Source organism: Paroedura picta, chromosome 8, assembly GCF_049243985.1.
Source record: "Paroedura picta isolate Pp20150507F chromosome 8, Ppicta_v3.0, whole genome shotgun sequence".
Lineage (NCBI taxonomy): Eukaryota > Metazoa > Chordata > Lepidosauria > Squamata > Gekkonidae > Paroedura > Paroedura picta.
The window spans coordinates 55,401,471-55,412,332 of NC_135376.1; the positions used below are offsets into that span (position 1 = coordinate 55,401,471).

The following is a 10,862-nucleotide window of genomic DNA, read 5'->3' on the forward strand; positions in this document are numbered from 1 at the left end:
CCGCCGCCGCCATGGATTGCCGCAAGACTTAGCCGGCCAGGAGAGAGGCGGCCCAGGCGCAACTTTGCGGCACAACTTCGCAGGCAGGCAGGCAGGCAGGCAGCAGAAGCGGCGGCCAAGGCGCCGTGCGGGGCTGCTGCTGCTGCGGAGCGTGCCTCCTTCTCAGGCGCGGGGCCCTTTATGTGGCCGGCCAGCTCGCCTGCTGCCGCCGCTCACCCCCCGGCCCGGCTCTGCCCCGCGGATCGTGGCGGGCGGAGCGCCTCGGCTGTGCCTGCCGGCGGACCCCGAGGAGAAGGCAGCGGACAAGTTGCAGCGGCCGGGCCGGGCGGGCGCCGACCGCCAGGATGTTCCAGCCCGCCCCGAAGCGCTGCTTCACCATCGAGTCGCTGGTGGCCAAGGACAGCCCTGCCTTGCCCGCCTCCCGTGCCGAGGAGCCCATCCGGCCGGCGGCGCTCAGCTACGCCAACTCCAACCCCATGAACCCCTTCCTCAACGGCTTCCACGCCGGCGGCCGCGGGGTCTACTCCAACCCGGACTTGGTCTTCGCTGAGGCTGTCTCGCACCCGCCCAACCCGGCCGCCGTGCCCGTCCACCCCGTGCCCCCGCCCCATGCCCTGGCCGCCCACCCGCTGCCCGCCGCCCACTCCCCACACCCGCTCTTCGCCTCGCAACAAAGGGACCCCTCCACCTTCTACCCCTGGCTCATCCACCGCTACCGCTACCTGGGCCACCGCTTCCAAGGTAAGGCCGCGGCGGCGGGAAGCTTCACGTTTGGGCAGCCGAACTCCCCTCCCCCCTTTGGGGACCCAACCCCAGAAAAGCCATTTTGTGGAGGGAGGGAGGGGGGGTCGGAAATGGCAGTGAGACAGGGCGTGGAGGGAGGGGGCAGCTGTCTTCACACGCTGGCCAAGCCTCTTACCTCCACAGAGTCCGCCCTGGTCTCAATCGACAGAGCTACTCCTGAGTAAGGGAATCTTAGCTTGTCTTATGTGTGTGTGTGTGGGGGGGAGGGTTCCCCATGTGTTCACTCCTCTCAGTAGGAGGAAGGGTGTGCGTGGACAAAGTTCTTGTTTGAAAGGTTTTGGATCATTCGCGTTGTCATCCCCCTGCTCCTCCGGCCACTAACTGGCATTCGGAGCCGCTGAATTCCAGGTCTTCCCTTGCGAGGAAGCCAAGTCCTCTGTCCCGACGGCGGGTTCACCGGGATGTCAGCGCCAGCCCACTTCAGGCAACTGGCAGCCAAATCTCTTGCTGGGGACAGTTCAAACAAACAAATAATTTTTAAAGCGCTGCCCCCCTCGGGGAGGGCAGAGGTACGGATGGCTTGGTTTTGCTGCAATTTTTTTTGCCCTAATTAAAACAACATTAAGTCTCTCGGGTGAGTTTCGTCTTTAAAATCTCCACAACCGTTTGGAGTTTAATTTTTTCTAGACTGGGAGAAATGTACAAGCCAAGATCCCTACACTCCCAGGGCAGATATGAATTAGCTCAGGCCAGGAGACTGAAGGGCACGCTAACATTTTCCGTTTAAAAAAATATTACATTTTTGGCACGCTCTGCTACGGAGGGGGGAAACTTGGGCATTCGTTTGATGTAAGATTCGAAAGTGGAGGTCCTCTTTCGGATCAGTGGGAGTGACTGCGGAGCAATCGCATTGGAGAGGACGGAATTGGCTGCTGGGATCGCTAGGCAGATGATGGTCCGAGGTGCGATCCCTCCTCATGTTCTTCCTCCCCACCCACCCCCAGGTCTGGAAGATCTCCAGAAAAACATTGGAAATATTTTGGAAACAATTTCTTAAGGGGAACGAGGATCCCTCCCCCCAAAAAGAAACACTTTCTCCGTTTCACTTTCTCCGTCCATGAAACGGGCGAAAGAGCCCAGGAAGAGAGGAACTAACCGCGGTGGCGCCGGCGCGTTGACCGCTCGCCCTCTTCCAGCACAGGTGGGACAGGAAGCAATTTGGCGAAGGCGCCTTTACTCACTCACTCACTGCCTTTGGGAGGCCAAAGGCTACGCAGCCGTTTGAAGGATGAGAGAAAAATACGGCCGGCCGGCAGCGGCGATCCATCCAGGGGATCTCCTCCCTGCCAATCAATCGGAGAACATTTGTCCTTCCGTGTGTGTACTAGAGCGACCGAGAGAGAAACGCCTGGATGTTTCGGTCGCCAGCATTTAAAAGTCGAGGGGAGCCTTCCTTCTTCTTCTCCTCCTATTTTTATTATTATTAAACGTTTCAAGAACCACATGCCCTGTGCCCCTCACCCGCACTGTCGCTCCTCTTCGTTTCTTTCCCTTCGGACCCTGGGAAAGCTTTCCAAGAAAGGAGGCAGGGGCGGCGGGTGACTGGCGATTGTCGGCGTTGTTATGATCCTAATCGGGCTCTCGGTGGGAAATGACGGGTTTCGTTCTCTCGGTTGCTCCCTGCCAAGCGCCGCTTGTTGGAGGGCACCGGCAGCGAAGAAGGGCTCTGTGTGCTGCACTTAGCCATGCAGGATCGAAATAGCAGCTTCCCGGAGGAAGAACTAGAGCACGAAAATAGGCAGAGCGATTCTGGGGAATTGGGAGGGGGGGAGGGGACTAGTGGTGGAGAAGAGGCACGTTTGGAAGGTCCTCCTGACTGCAACGTCTCCGTCATTGAGGAATGATCAGAGCCGCGGAGGGCTCTCTCTCGCTGTTGGTGTGTGCATGACTTGGAGAGTCTCTCTCTCAAGTTCAAACTCCAATTTATTGGAGAAGGCTTCCTTCTGGTCCACAAACTCTTTCTTTCTTTCTTTCTTTCTTTCTTTCTTTCTTTCTTTCTTTCTTTCTTTCTTTCTTTCTTTCTTTCTTTCTTTCTTTCTTTCTTTCTTTCTTTCTTTCTTTCTTTCTTTCGACATTGCTGCCACTCCAAGCATAGCTTCAATTGCAAAGTAGCCACAGTCTTGCGTTGGTGGTGTTATTATTTTTTCCGTATTCTAGCTGGTTCGTTTTGGTCTCCTCGCAAGAGTAGGGCCCGGGTAGTGCATGGCATGGCGGGAGGGGGGGGGGGAGGGAGGGAAGCTAGCAGTAGATCGGGAGGGTTGTCTTGTGCCAAAGCCACGGGCCTCAGCCCTCCTCTCCGCAACTGGGGCCGATTCCCCGGTGTGCCCGGCTCAATAGGGAGGGGATTAAGCTGCCCGGGTTCCTGGTGAATTAATGCATTGCTTTCGTTATTGAAAGGTGCCCCCCCTTCAAGTAATCTGGGGCCAGCTTCATTCAGTGCACCCCTAAACTTAATTTTACACCCTTACACAACCGTATTTACACACACTGGTAGCAATTGAAAAGGAATGTGGCTCTTTCTTTTACCGGGACGACTTTATGCGAAATAAACCTTATTGGTTTTGTTTTTGTACTTGCTTTCCCCCCTGCCTCTCGGGAGAAACAAAGTCCCCCGTCGAACTCTCTGGGTCTGATCCCCCAGTTTAAGGTGCCTAAGCAGTGGTCAGGTCCAGCGGGGAAGTCCCTTTACCCTCCACCCCCCCTTGGCAGAGGCCCTGACGCTCGTGTCTATGTCTTCCGTCCCGCCATCCAGGCAACGAAACCAGTCCGGAGAGCTTCCTCTTGCACAATGCACTGGCCAGGAAACCGAAGCGGATCCGCACCGCCTTCTCCCCGTCGCAGCTGCTGCGGCTGGAGCACGCCTTCGAGAAGAATCACTACGTCGTCGGGGCCGAGAGGAAGCAGCTGGCGCACAGCCTCAGCCTCACCGAAACTCAGGTAAGGCCAGCCGGGGAGGGTGTGGGGCTCCGCGGGCCCTCTGTGTGGAGGAACTCCAAGTGGGGACCTCCCTCAGGTGGCTTCATTTCCCAAAGCCCCTCGCCCCAAAGGCTGGCCTCTCGAAGGAAAGGCCCCAAAGTATCTGAGCCACAGCCCTGCCAGTCGATTTAAAAAGATCCCTCCCTCCCCCCATGCCCTTCCTCCCCCAAGAGTCTGCCCTCCAATCTGGGCGATCTCTGTCCCTCCAGTCAGGGCACCTCAAAGTGCGGCATCTCCCCCCCCGCCCCCTGCAGAGGGCTGCTTTCGCGCGGGCCAAAGACAGAGGCAAGGAAAACCAGCCGGATTTGAATTTTGTTTTCATTTTGGGTGCTAACGACAAGCTCTGTTTTTATTTGATGTGTTCCAAAAGAAAAGGCTGCTTTTTAGCCATGAAGTGATTTCGGTCTGTTTCTGAACTGTGTCGGCCGCCCGTTTCGAAAGGGGACGAGGAAAAGAGCTCTTTGCTTTTACATGAGGCCCAATCCCGCCTGGCAAAGGAAGGGGCCGCTGGGACGGCTTTTGCTGGGCACCCGCACCGCAGGCGGGGAAAGGGAAAGGGACGGCGGCCGGAATCCAAGCAGGAAAGCCGGGAGGTCCCCCCCCCCTTTTTTTTTTTAGAGAGAGATTTGTATCCTCTCCCTCTCAGTCTACACACAGGTCCATCCCTCGCCCCATCCATAGACCAAGTGGCTGGCCTGAAGTCTTTTCCCACAGCCTGCTCAGCGCTGTACTTGCTTGGGCGGGAGCTCCGAGGCTTCCTCAGCAAAAGCCTTTCCAAAGCTGCAGTCAAGTTTCGTGCGGGGGGGGGGGGTAGTCTAAATGTGCCTCTCTGAACGCGGAGTCCCCGACTGCTCGAGAAGTATGGCATCAGACTAGAAACCGCCTTTAATCCGGTTTGACTGGGGGAATCAGTTTGCTTGTATTACTTCCGAGAAGAGCGCAAACTCTTGCTCTCTGGGAAGTTCTGTGGATGGCAAACGCCGTGTGTCCCACTGACCCCCAGCAAATCGCGCTGGTGGGATACAATGATAAGGATGAGGAAGTGGAGAAGGGAGGGGCTGCATCAAAAAACATGGTGAGGAAGGCAAAGGGGGGGGGGGGGAGAATGGCCTCGCTTGACGATTGTCCAGAGGGGAGAGAGTGTGCCTGGTGTCTACTCTTGAAGAGTGTGCCTGCGTGTGTATGAGAGAGAGAGCGAGAGAGAGAGAGCGGGATGAATCAAATTTGTCTTCAAGCGACGTATACTCGGTTGTCCAGCTGCTGTCTGCGGGCCCCGCCAGTTTAGAACCAGATGGTTGGTTTGGCTGTAGATTTTAAGATTGTTGTTCTTCTTGGGGCTTCTTGCTCGCATCTCCCGATTTTCAAATGTCTGTAAACGCACGGGTCTGTTTCCAGGAAGCTGCAGAGGACTTAGGGATGGGCCGCTTCAGGACGCGGCTCTGTCTTTTGGGGGGTGGGGTGGGGCGGTAGGCACGGCTTAGTTCAAAGTTCCCAGTAAACAGTAACGTTCCTCGGCCGGATTAAGTTGTAACACTTTCCCCCCAAGCCCCCCTCATTCCCTGCCCTTCTTTGGGGTGGGGGGAGGGGGGCGCATGAAAGAGGTTGGGCCTTTTGTTTTAAATGTCTCCCCGAACAAAAACCCAGTCAATGGATCGCTGCTTTGATGAGGTTGGCGGAACAAGGGGCTGGTCACAGGCCGATTTCCACCGGCAAAAGCACTATTTAAGGTGGTCTTTGTGCCGTTTTGATTCCGAAGCTGGTCGGGGTCTATTGTGGCGGTGTCAGGCCCCTGGCTCCCCTTTGGAGATCGGCGGGGAGAAGTGAACCATCCTCCCCCTCAATTAGCAAGCTGAAAAGCGAATTAAACTCCCCCCTTGTTCCCTGCTCAGCGCTTTAAATGGGCGACTGGGGGTGAATATGAAAATGCCGTGGAGATGGGGGGAAAGGGGCGTTTGGCAGCGAACGGCTTCTGAAGAGGCAGCGAAGCGGGTTAAAGGAGCTGATTAAACCAGTCCCGTTTTCGGATTTGCAACCCCCTCCCCTCCCCTTTTCGGTGCAAGGCCTTTATCAGGCATTTTCAGGCCGAATCAGAGCAGAACCTGCTTTTTAAAAAAATCGTATTTTCCTTTGGTCACAACAAGGAGTGTGTGCGCGGGGGTCTCTCTTTGGAGATAATTTCGGGATCAATAAGATCTGTAATTAAATGACTGACAGGGTCAGCTGGTGATGTTTAATTCAGATTTAGGCGACCTAAAGCAAATCCACCGGGACTACTACTTCTCCCTTTCACTGGCGGAAAGCACTTGAAGATTTTCCCGGTTTGGAATTGTCGGGCCACCGTCCCCAAACCTTCACTGGGAAAATGTCCTTTCGGATTCCTTTGGTAAGAAAGAGGTGCGGGGTACAGAAAAGTTGACAGCAGGCAGAATTCGAACCTGCTACTTAATTAACGGAATGAACTCCCCCCCCCCCCAAACACACACGGACCATTTTAGAGCGCTTTTTAGTCTTTGATTATTTTAATTAAGTATGAATGGCTCCTTCCTGCACCCTGAAAAACATTTTTTTAAGTTAAACTGGACTCAGAAGAGCTCTTTAGGGAAGTTTCGGACTCCCCCTCACCCTTCTGAATTGTTTAAGCATCTTTAAAAAATCGATTCAGAAGGCTTGAGTGTGGACTAACCATTTTGTAGCTGGAATACCAACAATCCAGACGCCAAATTACATTGCATCGGTCCTGTGGAAATGAATCGGAATTAAATATGCAATGTTTGGATTCTGGGGTGGTTGCTTTTATTTTAAAGAATAAGCATGACCGATATGGGACAGATAGGGAAAAGTGAAATGGATGTCTAGAATACATAACAGGGCTCCTCATATATATGCGGAAGCCAGTGGTTTCCCCCCCACCCCCCTCCCCTCATAGGTTATAATTAGCACAAAAGTCAGAGAGGTAGGGAAAGATAGCTATGTACGCCTGCTGGCACAAGACACTACATGGGATTCAACGCTAGTGAACAGACTGCTACAGCTGTGAAGGAACAGAGTGGCACAAACGCTTGAGACGTGCATGAGATGCAGGGCGACAGCATGACCACGGAGCCTATAGAACCTCCAGGCACTTGTGCCTATTCACTTTCATGGTGGAATACAGGCAGTACATGTTGTCACGCCTGATTATACATATTAATTGTGTGGACATGTTTGCCCCAGAATAATCCTGTGTGAGACATAGACAAACCACACATACAATATGCCTGGGCTTTTGGAGGGGGTGGGGGTGGGGGTGGGTTTCAGCCTCTTTCTTTCAAAAGACATCCCAAGGTGTACATGGACATCCTGAAACGGTGATACCTTGCGTCCCTGTAGGAGAATAGTCCTATATCCCGATGGGGTATAATGGAGAAGGAGTCTCAAGAAAAGGCGTCCAAGATCAGGAGGAAAAGCCGCGATGCTAAGCGGACTTCCCTGGGAGTGAGTTCAATGGGATTCAACAGGACTTGGGTGTTTAGGACTGGGTACTTTCCAAAACTGGCTAGAGGCACAGCCATTTCCTCTCAGACACAGGTGCCGACGTTAATAGGACTACTCTAGAGTAAACGGGATGTGTCTGTCACTTCTATATGGGGGCATGGCTGCCAGGTTGCAGAGTAAAATCCCCACCAGTTTTCACGTGTTTGAAATTTTAAAATCTGCTCCCCCCCCCCCCAGTTCACAGTGGCTCTGAGGCTAGATGCTTGTGTTTAAACACATGGATCCAGAACTAGGTGCTTGCATTTACATTGGACTGCATTGATTTCATATGGAATCTCGGGCCACTGATTAGAGCCGAGCGTTTGCCGTAGATCATAAGCGGAAATCAATGGGGGCATGTTTTCAAGGACCGTGCTTAAAATTGAGAATTAGCCTTAAACGCCAAGTTAACTGTGATTTAACTGAGCCGGAGACTAGCCAGGCAGTTAGGACCCCCCCCCCTAAAGTCAATGAGGCAGTCTTTGATCTTGGTATTGTTTCCCCAGAGAACTGGAAATCTCATTGATTTTTATAGAATTTGCTTCCACATGAGCGTGCAGGCCATCCTAAACCTAATTACCATGAACTCAAGTTTGTCCTCCCTCCCTCTCATTCTCTTTCTCTCTCCCGCCCTCCTCTCTCTCTCTCACACACACACCGCTCAAAGAATGTGATTCTAAGACTTCTGTTCTATGTTGCACGTGAAAGTATTGAACTCTGGGGCAACTCTTGAGTAAGCATGGTCGGGCTACTTGAAAGTAACCAAAGTGAATGTGTGCAAAGGAATAGACTGGGAAGAAGGGAAACTTGACAGTAAGCTTCCAAGTGAATGTATGCAAAGGTATAGATTGGAAAGAAGGGAAGTTCATGATCAATAACCACCTCTAAATATCTCGGACACCCCCCCCCCCGCAACCCTGCGCAAAAAAGTATCCCATTTATTTCCACGTGCTGATATCCTGTACTTTCACTTTTAAAGGTTCTGAAGCCTCCATTGTGATTTACTCTCCGCATTAAGTAGGCATAAGATTGGGCTCTGCTGACTTTCATCACGTCAGCTTTTTAAGGATTGCAGCCACGGTAAAAACAGGAGGCCTGGGTAGATGCCCAGCATAGGCACTTCTTCGTGAGGTTTCTTTGCGCCTCTCTTTCTCCCTGCAATCCAGATGCCTTGCAGAACACATCCTATGGGGGGGGGGGATGACCCAATCCCACCTCAGGAAGCGACCTCTGGGCTGAGGCCGCTTATAGATCACCGCCTCCCCCACAAAGGGCCCCCTTACAAACGCTCAAGCTGTCTGTTGGGGGTGGGATGCGGGGCCGGGACCTATCCTGGGCATGCCTGCGTGGGGCTAACAGCAGCCTCTCCCCACCCTTCCAGGTAAAAGTTTGGTTTCAGAACCGACGGACAAAGTTCAAGCGGCAGAAGCTGGAAGAAGAAGGCTCGGACTCGCAACAGAAGAAAAAGGGGACTCATCACATTAACCGGTGGAGAATTGCCACCAAGCAGGCCAGCCCGGAAGAGATCGACGTCACGTCCGACGATTAAGCCCTGTCCTTGGCGACCCGCGAGCAGCAGCAGCAGCAGGCCGACCCGCAAGCGGGTGGCGCTTCGAGACTTTCCCCGCCGACGACCACAAGAGTCCCCGGGCTCCTGGCGCCCCTCCCCCCGGAAAGTGAGTGGCGTGGCAGGGCGAGGGACAGACCCGGCTCGGCTCTCCTGGCGAGAGGGCCAGCCCGAAGGCAGCCTTGCGGGTCCAGCGCTGGTACATGAGGGGGGAGGGAAGGGGGGAGGGAGGGGGATCTGTCAATCAAGGCCAAGCCACAGGGAGGAGATGACTGACAGGCTCAAAATCAATTCACTCCGAATTTTAAAAGGAAGGGGGGGGGAGAGAAAGGACACTGGCAGGCACACACCCGCATTCACACAGACTACCTGAACAGGACATTTTGTATCTCATAAAGGGGATTTATTCCGACTCAGATTTGTTCTCATTTTCTCTCCTCGTTAGGAGAGAAAGTCCCACCCCCAGCCAAAATCTACACACCTGTTTCAGAAACTTGAACTGCATGCTTTTTGAAAGAACTTGTGGAAGGGGGAAGAAGGGGGGAGGTTTAAAAAAAATTTAAAAGAACACCCAGATTGCTAAAGGCAGGCAGGGATAAGTCGAATTCCTCCCTCTCCACCTCACCCCCGAGTTTCTTCTCTGAGACAGGTTCGGTGTGCTTTTTAAATTTATTTGATGAGAAACTGTGCAGTCTGTAAACCTTTTAATGATAACTTCTGGCGTCAACGTGGTTGTGAACATTCAATGAAGTAGCGGTGACAAAAGTCTATATCCAGATATTTGTTGCTTCCCCAAATGGAGAGCCTTTGAGGGGAAGGGACTGGGTTAGGGTGGGGGCGGGAACCCTGATCACTTTGCTGCAAAGAGAGAGAGGCATTGAAAGAGACTAGTCCTCATCCTAACGTTTCGGGACTTGCTTCCCCCCTCCCCCCTGCTCTTCCCAGGCAGGATCTCAGAAGGATCAGGGATCTTGAAGATCTCTTTTTTGGCAAGGACCGCAATCCCGGCCGTTCTCATGGGGGGGGGGGGACAACAAATTTCAAGCACTGATTGTGATATTCCAGATAATAGAGCTACTAAAAAAATTTGACAAAGGTTTCCTTAATGTCTTCTTTACCAGAATGTAAATATTTTTGTGTTTTGTGTTTTAATTTGTTAGAATTCTAACACACTATATACTTCCAAGAAGTATCTCAATGTCAATATTTTGTCAATAAAGATTTATCATTATGGCCTAAGGATTTTAAGCAACGTTCCACCCATCCCATCCCCTGTCCCTCTGGCATGGGGCTGGCATGACCTCTGATGGGGGGGGGGTGAAATTTTAGCCCGGGAGGATCACCTGTCATTTTCCCCAGGCCTAATCGGCGCCTTCCTGCCATCCTGCCATCGAAGCATGCACTTTTAAAGTGTAGGCCTAAACAGGGTTTGGCAAGCAGGTGTGTTTTATGATACAAGTTCTGCTCTTTGGAGACAGGAGCGTGGCTGCCCTTCCTTGCAGAGGGTGGCAAACGTGGGTTTGCGGCTGGGCCTTGGCAGAAGCGGTGGCTTCGATCTGTGGGAGATCTAAATGAGAATGAAACGACAGAAGTCATGCCACCTGGTCCTGTGCGTTTGGCCCTTGGGGACCAGTTGAAGGACAAGCACCTTTCCAATCCAAGTCCCGTTGAGTGCGGTAGACATTTCCGGTTGAAATCGAAGTAAGGCTGCCAATCTCGAAATTAAGCCCAAGAGGAACCCTCAAGCCTTGGCTTCCAAGTCAAATGGTTTAAACATATCCGGTGCTCTTTTTAGTCGGGCATCTCCTATAATGTCTTGACTTGGAAGTCAAGCCCCACTGGTGGGGAAAGGACTTTGGTTCGGGGTGCAAGACGGACAGCAGCTGACGAACTCGTTGCTTTGGGGCGGGATAACAGAAACAGCATCCAGGGTTGCATTTCCCCAGCATCCTGGCTTATGCTTTGCAAGAGGGGAGCCTTCCTTAGGCGAAGGGAGGGGCTC

The 10,862-nt window shown here is 53.0% G+C and overlaps 1 protein-coding gene across 2 annotated transcripts; it reads left to right on the forward strand.

Annotated features, from left to right (window-relative positions):
• The first annotated feature begins 140 nt into the window (after positions 1-140).
• Positions 141-10,099, forward strand: EMX2 (empty spiracles homeobox 2). 2 transcript variants are annotated; one of them, XM_077349894.1, is made up of 3 exons: positions 141-741; positions 3,557-3,741; positions 8,675-10,099. In XM_077349894.1, exons 1-3 carry the CDS (start codon positions 345-347, stop codon positions 8,840-8,842), a joined length of 750 nt encoding a protein of 249 aa, XP_077206009.1. In that variant the 5' UTR covers positions 141-344; the 3' UTR covers positions 8,843-10,099. The 2 variants fall into 2 exon arrangements, with proteins under 2 accessions (XP_077206009.1, XP_077206010.1); XM_077349895.1 differs by lacking the exon at positions 3,557-3,741.
• The last annotated feature ends 763 nt before the right edge of the window (positions 10,100-10,862 follow it).